Here is a 17,497-nt window from a genome sequence, read left to right on the forward strand (position 1 = left end):
TGTGGAACCCCTTGCCAGAGGATATTGGGAACCACAGTCAACCTGTGGAACCCCTTGCCAGAGAATATTGGGAACCACAGTCAACCTGTGGAACTCCTTGCCAGAGGATATTGGGAACCACAGTCAACTTGTGGAACTCCTTGCCAGAGGATGTTGTGAAGACCAGGATTTTAACAGGGTCCAAAAAAGAACTAGATAAATTCATGGAGGACAGGTCCATCAATACTTATTAGCCAGGCTGGGTTGGAATGGTGTCCCTAGTCTCTGTCAGGGCCTGGGAATGGATGACAGTAGAGGGAATCACTTGATGATTCCGTTTCTGTTCACTCCCTCTGGGGTACCTGGCATTGGCCACTGTGGGCAGACAGGGCACTGGGCCGGCTGGACCTTTGGTCGGGCCCAGGACGGCCGTTCTTCTGCTCTGAGGTCCTCCCTTTGCAGCACACACCAACTACTTATACCCACCTTGCCTCAGCGATTCCCTGCCAACCATCATCTAGCCCCGGCCTCGGGGACCTGCTGCCTTCTCCTGCCCTGACTGCTCCTCTGCAGCTCTAGTACCTCCCCTGTCGCTGGGCCTCATCCTGGGGTTTATTCAGGCCTGAGCGCCCTGCTCCTTCCACCGCTGGAGCAAGAGTGAGCGCTTCCTGGCCAGCCATCTTTTTATACTGCCCTGCTGCACTCTGATTGGCTGCCACAAGCTCTCTGCCAATTGGCAGGCGGCTAACTGCGCCCCCTGCTGGTTATTATCCCCAAAGCACATTGTCCTTTCCCTGGTGCAACGGTACAAAAGCTGGATGCTAAGAAGGGATTGTTCTTTAAGAATGCGCTGACACCTTTAAACAAATAGCATTTAGAGGTGAGTCAAAACCGTGGCCCCGCCATCCCACAGCAGTGTGCTCCAGTAGATACAGCTGCTGGTTTGGGTCTCAAAAGATTTCCGTGGTATTCCCAGCCTTGCCACCGATTCATTATGTGACTTTGGGCAAGTCATTCACCTCTTGTGGCTTCTGTGTCTCCTCCCTTCCATTGTTGGTCTTGTCTGTTTAGTTGTAAGCTCTCCAGGGCAGAATGGGGCTCATAGTAAGTGTATATGCAGCACCTAGCACAATGGGTCTCCTGATCGCTGTAATAATAACCAGAATTAGAGACAAAACCCTTGTGTTTAACCAGCTGAACTGAATGAGGCTGGAGTACCTGTGGGAAAAAATAGTAAAGGCTGAACCTCTCTAGTCCGGCACTCTCGGGATCTGACTGGTTCTGAACCAGAGGATTTTCTGAACCACGGGAGGTCAATATTGTCTAGCAGCATTACCAACACGTCCACTGCTCACTGGGCTCTGAGAAGACATGAAGGGGTAAACTGGAGCTAAATCACAGCACAGAACACTGAGATCCAGGACTGGTGGCTGTAAACAAACTTTATGGGGACCATGAAGGTCTAGATGGGACCAGGGATGGTCTAGACAGTACTGGGTCCTGCCGTGAGGGCAGGGGACTGGACTCGATGACCTCTCGAGGTCCCTTCCAGTGCTAGTATTCTATGATTCTATGAGAAACTTGGCCACGCCCATGAAAAGCTAACTCAAATCATGCTGGACCACGGAGGTTGCCAGACCAGAGAGTGCCGGACTAGAGAGGTTCAACCTGCCTATTACCATGTCACGGATCACTATCTCCAAATGCATACCCATAAGAGGCCAAATTAAGGCTGCACACAACTTTAAATCTGAAATTTCCTAACGTCTGAACACTTGACGTTGCACCTCTAATACCGGTTTTCTAGTGAGATTCTGTGTATGCAAGTTCTTAGGATTGTATAAAAAGCAAACTGAAATTCCAGCATAGAATCCTAGACCTCTAGAATTTGGAAGGGACCTCGAGAGCTCATTGAGTCCAGTCCTCTGCCCTGTGGAATCACATCATCATTCACATGGAGCATCTACACGACAGAGTGGCACTTTTAGGTCCTCTACATCGATATTCGGCAGTTGCGCTAACGTAACGGAATGCAATGGTGATTAGCATCTGCTGTGATTCAGCACTAGAAGGGCATGAGACACATACTTTACTGGGGGCTTCATAGATATCTGCGCCCTAAACGACACGGAACATACAAGACCTGTTTTCCAACTGGAGTGGGAGTTTCTCTCTTTCTCTCTCTTTCTTTCTCGCTGCGGCAGTGGGGTATGCCCGGGAGCCACAGGGCTGGACTGCAGAATGGATCCATTGTGACAGAAATCAGTCCAGAAAAGTACAATCACCCTTGTCCCTCGGAATGTGTCAGCACGGATCTCTTATCCTGTCCATCTGTACATTAGCCTGCATGATTCAAGCACGCACCTTTCCATCCCAGGAGAAACTAATGGTGTTGCATGTTTGCAGAGTGTCTGCCCTGGAGTGGCTTTTTAGACTCTTTTGCTAGTTGGTGCATAATGCAGACATGCTAACACGGAGATCGGGGATCAGTGCAGGAGAGGGCAGAAAAAGCGCTGGGTGATTTGCCTTGACAGAAAGGGGACCTCAGAGTTTCTTGAGGTCTGCAGCAGGAGTGAAAAGAAGTGGGTGCACCAAAAGCTGCCCCAAAACCCAGAACATAAAAACAGACACACTAGGTCAGACCAAAGGTCCATTTAGCCCAGTGTCCTGTCTGCCGACAGTGGCCAATGCCAGGTGCCCCAGAGGGAGAGAACACAATAGGTGATCTTCCCCTGTCACTCACCTCCAGACAAATAGAGGCTGGGGACATCTTCTCTACCCATCCTGGCTCATAGCCATTGATGGGCCTGACCGCCATGACTCTATCTAGCTCTTTCTTGAACCCTGTTAAAGTTCTAGCCTTCACCGTATCCTCTGGCAAGGAGTTCCACAGGTTGACTGTGCGCTGAGTGAAGAAAAACTTCCCTTGGTTTGTTTTAAACCTGTCTCCTATTAATTTCATTTGGTTACCCCTAGTTCTTAGGTTATGCACGGACCCCGCTCTTCCCTGTAGCCTCCTAATCCCCCCTGTAGCCTCCTAATCCCCCATGATTTCTGCCTAGCCACTGTGGCTACTTAGTCATGGCTTTCTGGGCCCAGGTGGAGCCTGGTTCTACCTGGTTCTGAACACCTTCATCCAGCACTGCTACCTCTGTGTTCAAACATCACGTGTCAGGAACTCAACGAGTGAGCCTGGCTTGAAATCCTCCTGGGTTCTTTGTATTTGCTGTCTCCCTTCAGCGCACGTGCGGGTTATATTGAACGCTTAGCTGGGCAACCAGCCAGGCTAGAAAGGTACTTCAAAAAAGCGAACACGCCGAGTCTCCCATAGTCACGTGACTTCAGATGTCAGGGCTTTATGCAACGTCCCAGATACCACGAAAAGGACGCCTTCGGGTGCAATAAAATTCGACATACCGGGTGACGAAAAATTCCCCAGCATGCACAGCTCCACAGCCGTGGCACCAGAAAAGATTTTCCAGACTTTTCAGCCCATTTGTCCATCAATTTTATTGCCCTGGTCAAGCAGCCGCCAAAACCTGATGCTTATGAGGAAAGTGAAATAGCCCATTACATTCATAACCGTGTATATGAAGAAATTCTGCCTGACCACAAAGACGCACTTGTGCCTTGAAGCACAAAACTTGGCTTACTCTTTTCTTAACATATGGTCTTGACTAAGACTTTAATTACAAGGAGGCCTGAAACAAAGTCTCATTTCTGAGCACCCACCAAAATCACAGAAATGTAGGACTTGCAGGGACATCAAGAGGCTGCCTTGTCCAGTCCCCTGCATTCACGGCAGGGCTAGACCATGCCCGGAAGGTGTTTGTCTGAACTGTTCTTAAAAACCTTCAATGATGGAGATTTCACAATGTTCTTAGGCAATGTGTTGTTTAACCACCCTGACAGTTAGGAAGTTTTTCCTAATGTCCAACCCAAACCTCCTTTGCTGCAATTTAAGCCCCAAAAATCTTCCCTCATAGAGGTCATGTTTTCTGGACCTTTCGTCATTTTTGGTGCTCTTCTCTGGACCTTCTCCAATCTCTCCACGTCTTTCCTGAAAAGTGGTGCCCAGAACTGGACACAATCCTCAGCTGAGGACTAATCAGTGTGGAGAAAGACTTCCTGTGTTTTGCTTATGACACGCCTGCTTATACGTCACGGAACGAATTTTGGTTTTTTTGCAGCCGTGTCACACTGCTGACTCATATTCAGCTTGTGACCCATTATAACCCCTAGATCCCTTTCTGCCGTATTCATTCCTAGGCAGTCACTCCCCATTTAGTATGTGGGCTATTGATTGTTCCTTCCTACCTGGAGCACTTTGCATTTGTCCTTATGGAATTTTACCCTGTTTACTTCAGACCATTTCTCCAGTTTCTCCAGATCACTTTATCTTATCCTCCAGAGCACTTGCCACCCCTCCCAGCTTGGTGTCCTCCGCAAACTTTATAAGTGTGCCCTCTAAGCCAGCACTTAAATCATTTACGAAGCTGCTCTATTGTAAGCTAAACCAAAGACCCGGATTTGAACTAATCTGGGTTCAGATCTGAGCTTTCTAGCTCAAGCTCCACTCTGTTTATTTATAGATCATAAAATGATACGACCCTTTTTAAAAAAGCTCTCTCGAGTATTTCACGCTCTGACCGCCAGTCAGTTTGAGCTTCCCACATACTCAGGAAAGACTGATTTCCTTTTACCGATCCCAAATCTCTCTGCTCGTGTATTCGACTGGTTCGGCTCCCCTCACCTCTCATTCTCTTTAGAAACGTGCCTCTGCTTTTCCTTATCCAGCCAGCCCTAAGAGCATAGCTCACTCTAAAGCTGCAGTAGCGATGGAAAGAACAGCTTTGTCGGCCATAAAGATCAGTCGCAGACTCCGTCTGGTGCTTTCCGCGCTGTGTAGTACGTGTCAAGAGGCTAAAGGCAAACCTTTGACACAAACTGATTTTGGCTTGGGAAAATGAACACTGCTATATTTAGAGCTAGCTGACTTACCCAGCATTGCTGGAGTCCTGCAGGGCAGGGAGCTGGAGATCTGTGGGTGCAGGAATCAGGACTGGGAGGGTGAGGAGGGGCTCAGGCAGGAGGTGGGGAGTGCAAACTGCTCCCTTTGGGGTTGGGGCTGTGCTGGCCAGCTGGCAGCTGCTCCCTGGGGCAGGCTGAGGCGGTGGGGGCCAGGCCTGGGGTGCTTGCTGCCCCCTGTCAGCATTCAGGGATGTAGCTGTGTCCTGTGCTTGCTGCCCTCTGTGGGTCATTCAGGAGTATAACTCTCCCTGCTATCACACCCCTCCCTTTCCATCTGATGTGAAACAGTCGCATTCTAGGCACATCCCATTGTACTGGCACCCCCAAACTCTGACCTTACTTTAAGGTCTGCTCCAAGGAAGCTGCCTACCAAATTCGGTGGTAGTAAGGAATGGGAGTGAAGACGGCAAGAGATGGGGAAGGAGAAGCGTCATGAGGGAGTGACCATGGAAACCCATGGGATCAGGGCAAGGTGGAAGATGGTGAATGGGCACATGTCTTCTGATCCCCAATCTACAGCTGAAAATCTGTAAATCATTCCCAGCATTCTAGTGCATCCAGCTTTGTTCGGTTGGCTTGTGACGTCACCAGAAGCTCTGGATGGAATAGCAGGCAGCCACGAAAGAGGTAGCTGCAGTTTGCGGTGGATCAAGTTAACAATAGTAAATAAAAGGTGCATTCGATGCTGGGGTGGAATGGTTTGGGCCAAATGAATTTGTCTTACCTTCCAGCTGCCGTGCTTCAAAACATATGGATCCATTTAAATCCCATCGCTGCCATGCATTCAGCTACTGTTCAGATTCTTATCTCGCTGATCGCTACATCAGACTGAACAGAGGGCTGGTTTGTTAGGGGCTCGATACCCAATTTTGTTCTATAGGAGTTTTGTGGGAGGCTTTGCGTGAGAAGTCGAAATGCAGGAGGGGAGGCAGGAAGGGAAGGGCTGTTTGTGCCGTATTTAAACTATTCACCTCCACCCAACTGAAAGTCCTTTGGGTTTTATTCGGGGAAAACCCTCAGTCCATTCAGTAAGTCTGGTGTGATTGCAAGGTTCAGAAATGGCTCCTTGATTAATGGACAAAACCTTGAAGACCGGAGGAAAATTGTACGCTGAGTCGTTCCCTGATGCTGCCGTGTCTAACCCAGCATAGCTCAGCTTCTTGGGGGGAAGAGAGGATTTTGGATAAAGAGGACAAAGATTCTTAAAAATCACAGCCTGATGCCTGGCTTCTAAGCCCCTAAGAAAACGGCCTGCTTTGCCCAAGTGCTGAACGCTCCACCGCGGTGACGTCCCTGGGAGCTGGAGGCCGCTTCTAAGTCTTAACCTTGTTTGCCTGCCTGCTTTCTTGCAGAACGGCTAAGTCTGGGCAGTGAGGCCAAGTGGCTCTTTATCTGTGTGTGTGGAGATAAGGGCCGCAGAGGAAGCCGTGTCTTAGAGGCGGAAGGCTGCCCCTCTTATCGTTCAAGTGCGTGTTGTGAAGGGGTAAAAATAGGGACTTGTGGAGTAGGGAAGCTGAAAGGCAGGCACCTGCCACGCGCAGAAGGAAACCACTGGAAAGGCTTAAGACTTGAGATCCTCGGCTGGAACCCTACAAACCTTCCCTGACAAGAGTAAAACGTCCATATTGGAGTCACAGACAGACTTCTAGGGACCGCTAGAGGTCGTTTATTCCAGCCCCGCCCTGACGTGGGATGAACTTTGTCTAACTTGGCTCCCACGATGAGGGTTCCCACCATTGCCCTCACTGGGCTGTGTGATGCTGGCAGAGCACGTCCCGGTTTGTGTTGAGGTCCCCATGGTGCACCTGAACCCTGACAGAGGTGTAACTGGAGTCAGTGTGGCTCGCCTGTGTGCTATGACTGGGGTCAGGACCAGAAGGCTGTGTCTATCGCCAGGCAAGGGGGAAAGTGTCAGCTGAGGAGATCTACAACCAAATGCATTCTGTGCTGTCCGCTGGCAGCAGATAGACAAAATTGCACAACTTGAAATGTGACAACAGGCTTTGTGGGTCTGCCTTGCCCCCACCACTAAGACGAGTCATGCACGTCGATTCTGCCTATCAGCTGAGTCTGTAGCTCAGGCAGGGCTGGCGACAGACTTTGCCAGGCCCTGGGCTATGTGAGTGTGTGTGTGTGTGTGTAACTCGGCTCCAGACACCTGGGAAGGGGCAAGGCTTTGGACATAAAGGTGGGCTGGGGCACCAGGCTTCAGCACCACCCGGGCTGCGTGTGTGGGTTCTGGCTGTGATTTAAAGGGACCGGCGCTCAGTGCACATGGCAGGAGAGGAATAAAACCCGCAAATGGAAGGAAGTGAGTATCTCCATTCTACCGTGACTCTAGAGGGCAAGGGTTCTAGGCATAAACAAGAGATCCCCAGTTGCTGAGTGCGGGTTAGCCGCCCAGCTTGCTGAGTAAGACTGTAAATAGTTTGTGTGTCTGTTTGCCTGATGTAACCTTGCGAGCCCTCCTTGCCTTTCCCTGTTAACACAGCTGCCTATGGTTTGGCCACCACCGTTGTCACTGGGGTGAGATCTAAGCTGCAACTGACCTGGGGTAAGTGACTAACTCTCCGGAACCAGAAGTGACCCAAATATTGTGGTGGTTTTTTGGCGCAAGGAACCATCGGTTGCAGAGGCCTGCTGACCTGAATGGTGAGACGGACCGGAGTGCCCCGGGGCTGTCTGCATCTCCATCGTAGCTGGGCAAGATGCAGCCCAAGCCGTCTAACACTTGGGTGTGGCCTGCGGACCACACCTGGCCACAGTCTGTTTATGTCCTATTGAAATGGCTCCCAGCTTGTGGTCACGGTGCTGCCCTGGCAGGGGCCGGAGCCATGAGCCCTTTGAGCTGCGGGTATTTAAAGGGCTCACAGCTCCTGGCCCTGCTGCTACCCTGTTGCCTGGCAGCCACCTGGGGTTGCTGTGAGTATTTAAAAGACTCAGGGCTGGAGCCAGGAGTCCTTTAAATAGCCACAGCAACCCTGAGCAGCTGCCAGGCAATGGTGGGGCCAGGAGCTGCAAGCCCTGTGCTGTGTTTTTGATTCAAAGCCTCCAGCTGCAGACAGCTCTAAGGGGAGGCTCGTCCTCAGCCCCGCCCCTTCCACGTTGGGCCCGCCCTTTCTACTTCAGGCCCCACCCACTTTGGGCCCTGTCCCTTCCATGTTGGACCCGCCCTTTCTACTTCAGGCCCCGCCCCATCCACTTCGGGCCCCGCCCCTTCTATGTTGGGCCCGCCCTTTCTACTTCAGGCCCCGCCCCATCCATTTCGGGCCCCGCCCCTTCTGGCCTGTGTCCACATGCCAACATTTGCGCCCCTGTGAAAGTTCTTGTCCACCCGGTCTCCATGCCACGGCTGGCCTAGTGTTCAAGCTGTTTGCACTTGATCATTGGGTGGGGAGATTGGAGGGTGGATCCCACAAGCAGCCAGGGGTTGGTGCCGGAGGTGACGCATGTTCTCGACTGGCCGCAGGCAGCTTGTCAACCGGTTGCAGTGCTTAATGACACTCCTGGCTAGGAAGGCTCCCCCAGCCCGCATGGGGGAGGAAGGCACGTTGGAGTACAGTCCCCAAAAGGCAGCACACGGGGCTGCCTAGCCTCCCCCAGCAAACCAGGCGGCGCCCGGCACTGTCATGGAGATCAGTGAGGAAGGCTTGTGGCGCACAGCCGGGAAAACCCCTCCTGGAGTCGGGCGGCTTCCGCGCTAAATCCCTCTTGGGGAGAAAGGGCGAGGCACCCCACAGGGCCATGGAGGGACCCATCCCCTATGCCTACGGGCCTCCCTTGGGTTGCGGTTCAAGTCCAAGGGCTGCCGGATGAGGGATGGGGTTTGAACAGGGCTCTGCAGCGCAGGGCTATTCCGCCAGGGGACTCGCCTAGTGAATCCCTCTGTTGTGCGGTGGCTAGGACACGCGCCTGGGAGGTCACTGTCCGCATCAGCCCGAGCAGGTCCCACTTCCCAACTGAGCTGCCGACCCGCTGGGCTAATGGTGATGCAGGAGGGAGGTCTCCCCCTCCTGTGCTGGGTGAAGTCGGATGCCGACCTGATTGGGCCCCACTGGGTAAGAAAGATGCTTCTCTGCCTAGGGCTTGTGTGTTGTTCTGGGGCTAAGGTGGGAGATGGGTACCTAGGACGCCTTACTTGCAAAATCCTGGGGGCCAAGTGCGTTGAAGTGTCTATAGATTGTAGGTGCCTAAGTCCCTTTACAGGGCTGGGCCTTAAAGCCTCTGTTTCCATTAAAAGGGCTTCCAAATCTCTTAGGCTGTTTTGACAATCCGGACCCAAGCTGCCAAATTCCATGGTTTGCCCCCCACAAAGATTCATTCAATTACCGGGAAACAGGATTCAGATGCTGCAGGAGAAATTGCTGTGTCAGTAAATAATGCATCGCGCTTTCAATCACACAGGATTGTAACACGGGTTTCATTATAGCCTATTACATGCCATTTATTTACAGAGTGTACATTCTGGGAAGCGTTAGGTTTTTTTCCTATAAAAAAGAAGCTTGCGTGCGTGGATTTACATTTACACCAGTAACGTACAGATTTACACCGGAGCAGAAAGGTCAGACCGTGCTCCGAAAGCTGCCCTCGACTACCTGCACCCGCACTCTGCTACTTTCATCCCCTCGTATTTATGTTTCAGAGTGGGCACCCCAGCGTCATCCATGTAGAGGATAGAAATGGGATCCAGTTTGGTGGGAACACAGCAGGCCTTGGCAGCTTTCTTGGGGTTTTTGAGGTGCACCAAGGTCTGGACGATGGCGTGTTTCGTGGGGGTTACGTTGTCCGTCAACGGGAAGAAGCATCCCCCTTTGCATTCAAATGCATCGTAATCTTTGGGCGCCATGATCCAGGAATCCCAGCCGATTTCCTTGAAGTTCACGCGGAGGGAGGTTCTCCGGCAGTGGTTGCTACCGGTGCTTCTCTTGCTTCTGGATGAAGGCGAGTGGAGCCCGGGGTCGGATATGGATTTCGCCTCTCCCTCCTCTTCCTCTTCAGGCAAAGTGCTGTTCTTGGCTAACTTCTTCAGCATGCTCTCCTGCTCATGAACTATCATTTCCCGGAGCTCCAATCTGGTCTCCTTGCTCCCGTTGCTGTGGTCGTTGGAGAACACTACCAGCAAGGGCAGTTGTGTCGTGTCGGGCGACACACTGATGTCCAGTTTCCCATAAACGGAGTCCCCCTGGGTTTTCCGCTCCACCACAACCTCAAGCTTGTTTTTGGTCTTGGGTTTGTCTGCCCTGACCCATCTTTTCACAGCACCGGACACCTCAAACATTTCCCATCCGCATTCCTGGATCTCTCGGGAGACAAGGAAGGCTTTGGCGCCTTCTGGGCTTTGCCAGAGATGTCTATCGGTAACATCATAAATGACTAACTTGCCTTCCAGCCTTGAGAGAGGCCCGACGTCCCTACTGCAGGCAATGTGGAGTCGCAGCTCAGCTCTGGTGATGACTTCGTGCCGGGGGATAGAGACGTTGAAGAGCAAGAGGTGTTTCTGAAATGGATTTTCTTCTGGGGAAGCCATAGAGACAACATCTGCAAGAGGAAATTAAGAGAGGCGGTCACCCTGCCTCCTAGGATAGAGGCTAATCCAATGAAGACGAACGCACTTCGCCGGTGGCATGCTATGTTTCAGAAGAAATGCCCACCCGTTACTAGTAGCTGCTGGGAGTGACGTTACACCATGGCCACCAGTATTAAATAAATGAACTGGCTTCACTCCAGAGTGAAACCCAGAGGGAGGTCCCTATGGGTAGCAAATCCACCAGGGATCAAGTTGTGATCCACAGTAACCTCACCTTCAGACTCCCTGTGTGTGTGTGTGTGTGTGTGTGTGTGTGTGTGTACATGAGTGTGATGTGTCCACACACAAGGTGCCAGCACAGCTCCAAAAGTGGGTGGTGTTGGCTCATGAGGGGCGTGTGCAAATGCAGTGGCTTCCCATAAAGGCTCTGCCATGTGGCCTCTGCAGAGGAATTACAGCTGTAAACCTCCCTGGGGGTTGGTAGTACAAATCCCACGACCATGATCGTGAGCTGGGGCAAATTCCCCTTCCCCTGGAGGGGGAGGCTCAGGCATAGGGATATGGAACCTACATCTCTAGTTTATAGCTATCGTAGCTGAGTTTCCCCACAAAACATCTTGCACTAGGGAGGAACCAAAGTGGACGATCAAACCCTTTGCAAGTCTGATGGAGAAGCTCCTGGCTCCGGCTGGCTTGGGAGCTTGGTATTCGGAAATGGAGCCTTTCCTCTCCCAATCCCTGCTTCTGTTCCCGGGCAGGGCTGGCTAGTCAGAGACGTAATTCCAGCCAAAGGCCATGGGAGCTGGAGGTGCGAGGCATGTCTGTAAGGGGTTTTGGTAAGTTACCCCCAGCTGATGGCTGTGAGATGGGTGGGTGGGTGTCATCTCACAAGCATCCACCCTGCCAAAAGCATCTTCCCCAATCTCCCTGGCCAATCAGAGCAGAGGAGGGGCCAGGGAGCCTGCACCCTAGCTCACACCGAGAAGGGGGTGTGCTTGTGCGGGAATGTGGAGACGGCTGCCACGCTGTCGTCTGTGCTGGGTCTAGATACATGGACATTTGAATTTGTCTTGGCTGGTTCTTTCGGCCAGCACCAAATTCACTTAAAACACCCCCGCCCCTTTTATTGATTCTAACGAGAGGGCTTTTAAAAGGATTGAGTCGTGTGCTGTCTTAGATGGCTGAAACTCTGCTGAAAAAGGTGCTGGGCCGCAAGGAATTTTTTACATTCGTAAGTGACGCAGGAAGCCCAGAGGTGCTAGGGCCAGCCTAGAGACTGCTACTGAGTGGAGAGGTTTAGGGCCTTTGCCTGGGCAAGGCCTGGCACAAATTAAGCCCTGGATGGTCGGGTATGTTCCTGAGGTGCTGAGCGGGGCTCTGAACCAAACCCCCCAGCCCCACTCACTCCCGATCTCTGAATGCAAAGGCTGGTGTTCCTAGCAGCAATCGGGAGTCCCATTTCCCGTTCGACTCCTGTCTTTACAAAGGGCTGGAGCAATGCCCAAGGGCCAAACATCCTCCAGAGTTGGGGGTGTTGGAAAACCTACCCCCAAATTTTGCAGCTCAGCCCCAAATCTCAGCCCCAAAACAAAGGCAAGGCAGCCAAGTTGTGGTGACTCTGTTTGGAGAGTTGGAATATTTCGTTTGCTTCTTGGAGAAGCAAGAGGGCACAATGTGGACTCAGAGAAAAGGATTTAGGACCTGGAAGAGTATAAGAGAAGAGCAGCGGAAAGGATAACAAAAGAGACTATGCCGGGGATTTTCCAAAGAAGCCCAAGGGAGTTAGGTGCCTGAGTCCCTTTGATTTGCAATGGGATTTGACACGGACTCTCTAGCTTCTTGTCCAACCCCGGTCTATAGGTGTAAGACATTTCATACCTTCTGCACTGAAGCTCCGCACGACGTTGGAGGCCGGGCTGGAAGACTTGTCCGTGGCATACTTGTTGTACAGATCGATCATGAACTGCGGGGGCTCCTCTCTAGACCTCTCTTGCAAAGGGACGCCGGATAAGTTCAAACTCCTCAGGAAATCGGCTTTCATGTTTTCCAGGAAGGCTTTCAAGTTGAAAGGGGTCTTGCCCTCCACCTCGCTGGGCTCACCGAAGGATTTCTCTGATAATTTACCCCAGGCTTCCAAGGGCTTGCCTCTTGCCACGCAAGCGATGATGTTGAAAACCAGCCAGGCCGCCGTCGCCCCCCACGAGCACATCTTTCACGGATGCGCCTCCGTCGGAAAGTGGGAAAAGGACCGGGTTCTTCCAGCTGACTAGATCGCGCCTCCCGTTCGAGGCAGAAGAACGGGAGACGGAAGGCGAGCCACTGGAGTGAGAGCCCTTTGCAAATCACTTTCTCGAGCTCGTTTGCAACCCCCCAGCCTCTTGTCAGTTGTCAGGCAGCTTGGTTGGACACTTGCCCTTATCTCAAGCCATGATGCCATGCTTCAGTTTCTGTTATCTTGCAAAGCTCTTCGTTAATGAAGATTCTGTAAACATCTGACAAACATGTGGCTGGACATTGTATGCTGCAAAGAATCCACATTTCTCTGCAGGGTCATCGTTGCTTAATTATGCTCTTTTATCGTTGGGGGCGGGGTTGGCCAACATTGACAGGGCTTCAGAGGAACTTTTTTAACGGGGCGGGGGGTGGGGTGGAGGAAAAGACTCTGGTTTTCCCTACTTCCCCCCTCCACCCCATGCCAAAAAAATAACAACAGGGAGTAAGAACAAACTACTCAATTCGCCAGGAGAAAATATCACCCCTCAAATCTATACCACGGTCCTTTACGCCTGTCCTCCGAAAATCAACCATCTGGTTGAACCCTGTGCTTTTAGCAAGCTGTGCTCTCATGACAATACGAACAGTCTTAAAATTGCTTTCCATTTATCGGCCAAGAGCTATTATTTGTACAGAGTGAGCTATCTGTCTTGTGTCAAGTTTGCCTCAACTTGTTAGCCGGCTTGTCCATTTTTAGTTTGCATCCTTTAGTGGAAGGGTAAAAAAAAAAATCTGGCTTTGTAGTATGTTATGTAATGTATTTTCTTAGAATCCTCTACATGAGGTCGCTGGTTTAACTAGCTCATTCCTCTGTCACTGCAAGAATGACTAATTGTTCTTGAAGATAAAGCCAGGTTTACTAAGCCGGAGTGAAACCTAAAGTCTCTATGAAGTCACTGAACATGAGCCAGGGAGATGTTTGATTTTTCATGGGAATATTGGCCAAGACAAAAATAAGAATTGTGGTAGAGTTTTGTGCATCTCCAGGAGGAAACTCTCCAGTTAAAACATTAAAAAGATGACTTGCAGCTGAATCTAATTGAGCCTAATCTGCTCTAATCCAAGTGTAGATGATAATGTTACCAATTCTGCCTGGCTGTGTCTACATTGGCACCCCTTTCCGGAAAAGGGATGCTAATGAGACACTTCGGAATTGCAAATCCGCGGGGGATTTAAATATCCCCCACGGCATTTGCATTTACATGGCTGCCACTTTTTTCCGGCTTGGGGTTATGCCGGAGAAAAGCGCCAGTCTAGACATGATTTTCCGGAAAATAAACCCTTTTCCAAGTAGGAATAAGAGATCTTCCGGAAAAGGGTTTATTTTCCGGAAAATCGCATCTAGACTGGCGCTTTTCTCCGTCATAATCCTGAGCCGGAAAAATCGGCAGCCATGTTCATGCAAATGCCGCAGGGGATATTTAAATCCCCCGCGGATTTGCAATTCCGAAGTGTCTCATTAGCATCCCTTTTCCGGAAAGGGGTGCCAATGTAGACACAGACGCTGTATTTTTAGAGAACCAATTGACACCTAGTATCTGGGTGCCATGTTGTCTGATTGATCTCAGTTCCTCAGCAAAATATCCCATTGCAAAGACCCAGGAAAGGTTTTGCCTCTAGACCTCATTGCTGGTTGCAATAGCTGGGATGACTTTATCCCCTCCTCTTTGTTTTTCAGCAATTGAACTAGAGGTGACTTATCCATTATCTTGTCCAGGACTGATTTCTTATTACCCCACCTATTGTTATCCAGCTCCTCTCTTGCCCATTTTAAATACCGGCACAATGTTAGCCCAGGTATTCTACCATGTAGGACACACCGGAAGTTTACCCGGCATTGCTGGGGTCCTTGACTCAATTTTTGGGTTTTGGAAAATACAATAAAAATATTCACGCTTCATTTGAATCATTGCTCTGGAGTCAGGCTGGGGAGGAGGGGCTCAGTTCACAGGGGAGAGGACTACCCCAGCACCCTCTCATGGCAGCCGCTTGGGGTCAAGTGAGAAGCGCCTCTGCAAGGCCACTGCAGCGCCAGTGGGCACAGCTGGGGGAGGCGTGCCTGTTCCCTGGCTGGCGCAGGTCCGGATTCATCTGCCCCCTGCCCTCTCCAGCCAGAGAGAGGAATGCAGCAAACACAGCACTCCCCTCACTCCCTGATGAAGGGGAACCGCCAGCAATGTTCCCCTACAAATGGGAGCAGGAGGGAGCTTCAGCCCCACCCCCCGCCTTCCCTAAAGGGTGCATGGGGGGTAGGAGCCTCGGAGCTGGAGCAGTCTAAGATGGGGGGGAAGGGTGCACGTGCAGCCAGCCTCTTTCACCTGCCTGGTAAGTCTGTCTCTTTTCTGCATGGTTTGATGAGACGCAATCCCATTCCACGCACTCCCCATTGTCCTGGCACAACCGAAACCTGACCTTGCTTTAAGCCACGACAAGAGGAAGCTGCTTCCCGAATGTGGTGGTCCTAGCTCTTCCCGCTGAGGAGTTCTTGGACAGACAGACAGACAGACAGACAAACTCTCTCAGATATATAGTAGATTAACATCAGTGAACCAGAGATCTCCTCAGCCAACTTCTTTTGTACACTCGGTGCAAGTTTTCAGGGCCTGCTGATAGACAATATCTACTGAGGGAAATATTTTTATAACAGTCTCCTCAGGAGCTAACAGGCTGGAAAGGATTTCCTCAGTTCATGGGGTCACCAGTGAGGGGATATATAGGATGCTCTCAGCCACCGATGGAGATAGGTTGAGCACATCCCCTTCAAAAGAAGACTGGAGTCAGGGTACGGCAGCAAGGCTGTCACTCCCCCAGCTAACGAGCAATCGCAGTCGTTTACGGCAAAGCCTAAAGGATTGAGCCAACTCGCACTGGTTCTGTAGGAGTCGGAGCTGAACCTAAGCGCTTCTTGCTCACAGCTCCACTGTGCTTTCTATTAGCAAAGTCTTGACTACTTTTGCCTAGGCCTCGGGTCTCTCGCCAGGCCTGTGATACATGGGCAAGTGTTTCAGGCCCACTTCCTACTCCAGAAGTAGGCAACACTTGATGGCTTCTGTCCACAGGAGTTTGCTCAGCCCTGGAACTGGCATCCCCTGCGGCCAAGTAGGGATGGAGCAAACTTCATGCGCCGCCACCCGCTTCTGACAGCAAAAACCACTTCATGGCTGCAGGAGAGGGGACCGGACCTTGAGCCCACCCAAGCCCGACTGCCCCAGGTGGGGTGGGGGCAAAGCCTGAGTCCCATCACTCAGGGCTGGGGAGAGCCAAAGCTAAAGCACCAAGGACGTAACAGGGGACCTGTAACCTGAGCCCCACCCAAGGCTGACGCGCTCAGATTTTGGCTTTGGCCTTGGGCAGGGGGACTCCAGCTTGAACCCCAGGCCCCAGCAAGTCTAAGCTGCCCCTGGCAACCCCATTCAAATTGGATCCATCTTGGGGTCCTGACCCCACAGTCTGAGACCCAATGGCCTGAAGTGATATTTTTTTCAGGTGCTCCAATTCCAGACTCTCTTTCACCATGTCATAGCTCAAAAGTCATCGGCTGAGGGTCAAGATTTTCAAGTGACACGTAATTTTTGGATGCCAAATTTGACCTGTCTTAGAGGGACGTGATTTTGAAACGGCGAATGCTCTACGCTGTCTGAAAAGCCCCACGGGTGTCTCCAATGGGGCAACCCAGCACAAAGGGCCTTAAAATCAGTACTCCGTTTGGAAAAATCTTAGGCTAGGCCTTTAAAACCTAAAAGCTTTGCCCATCTGGCTCTCCCGGCAAAACCTCCCAGTGGAAATGCAACTTGTAGCAGCAAGAGTTCCTTCGGCAGAATGATTTATGCCAGCTCTTTGAGCAAAGTATCCAACTGTGCCTAGACTAGGCCTTTGTCTGGCATCGCAATGTTGGGCCGGTGTTGTGATTTCTTGCGCTCGCAGATCTGAACACAAAAGTTAGCTCTGCAGGCGTAACTCTTAAATGGAGCCCAGGTCTTCTGCGTTTTAAGAGCACCCAGTGGCTATGTCTACACTGGCATGATTTTCCGGAACTGCTTAAAATGGAACAGTTTTCCGTTATAAGTATTTCCGGAAAAAGCGCGTCTACATTGGCAGGATGCTTTTCTGGAAAAGCACTTTTTCCGGAAAAGCGTCCGTGCCAATGTAGACGTGCTTTTCCGCAAAAAAGCCCCAATCGTCATTTTCGCGATCGGGGCTTTTTTGCAGAAAAGAAATCTGTGCTGTCTACACTGGCCCTTTTCCGGAACAGTTTTCTGGAAAAGGACTTTTGCCCGAACAGGAGCAGCATAGTTTTCCGGACAAGCACTGATGATTTTACAGTAGATCGTCAGTGCTTTTCCGGAAATTCAAGGGGCCAGTGTAGACAGCTGGCAAGTTATTCCGGAAAAGCAGCTGATTTTCTGGAATAAGTGGCCAGTGTAGACACAGCCGTTGTGTACAGGGGAGGAATTTTTACCTCAGACCACAGGCCTGGATGGAGGAGCTGTTTCTCACCGTGGTCGGCGTGGTTTGGGGAGCAAGTCCATGCCCCAAAAGCAGTGCCAGATGGAGACCATGGACTTCAATAGAATTGTTGCTGATTCATAACAGGGTAAGTGGGAGGAGAATCAGGACGTGTATTTTTAAGTAAGATTCTTACCGGCACCATGGCCTCAGAGGTAGATACTCATATCAGACAAAACC

General features: G+C 51.2%; 1 protein-coding gene across 1 annotated transcript; it reads right to left on the reverse strand.

Moving 5' to 3' along the window:
• Positions 1 to 9,428: 9,428 nt before the first annotated feature.
• GDF2 (growth differentiation factor 2) lies at positions 9,429 to 12,978 on the reverse strand. The gene is made up of 2 exons (XM_006118147.4): positions 12,416 to 12,978; positions 9,429 to 10,548 (listed from the first exon to the last, which is right to left on the reverse strand). The coding sequence occupies exons 1-2, from the start codon at positions 12,744 to 12,746 to the stop codon at positions 9,602 to 9,604; spliced, it is 1,278 nt and encodes a 425-aa protein (XP_006118209.2). The 5' UTR covers positions 12,747 to 12,978; the 3' UTR covers positions 9,429 to 9,601.
• Positions 12,979 to 17,497: the final 4,519 nt, after the last annotated feature.

The sequence above is a fragment of the Pelodiscus sinensis genome, chromosome 8 (assembly GCF_049634645.1).
Source record: "Pelodiscus sinensis isolate JC-2024 chromosome 8, ASM4963464v1, whole genome shotgun sequence".
NCBI lineage: Eukaryota > Metazoa > Chordata > Testudines > Trionychidae > Pelodiscus > Pelodiscus sinensis.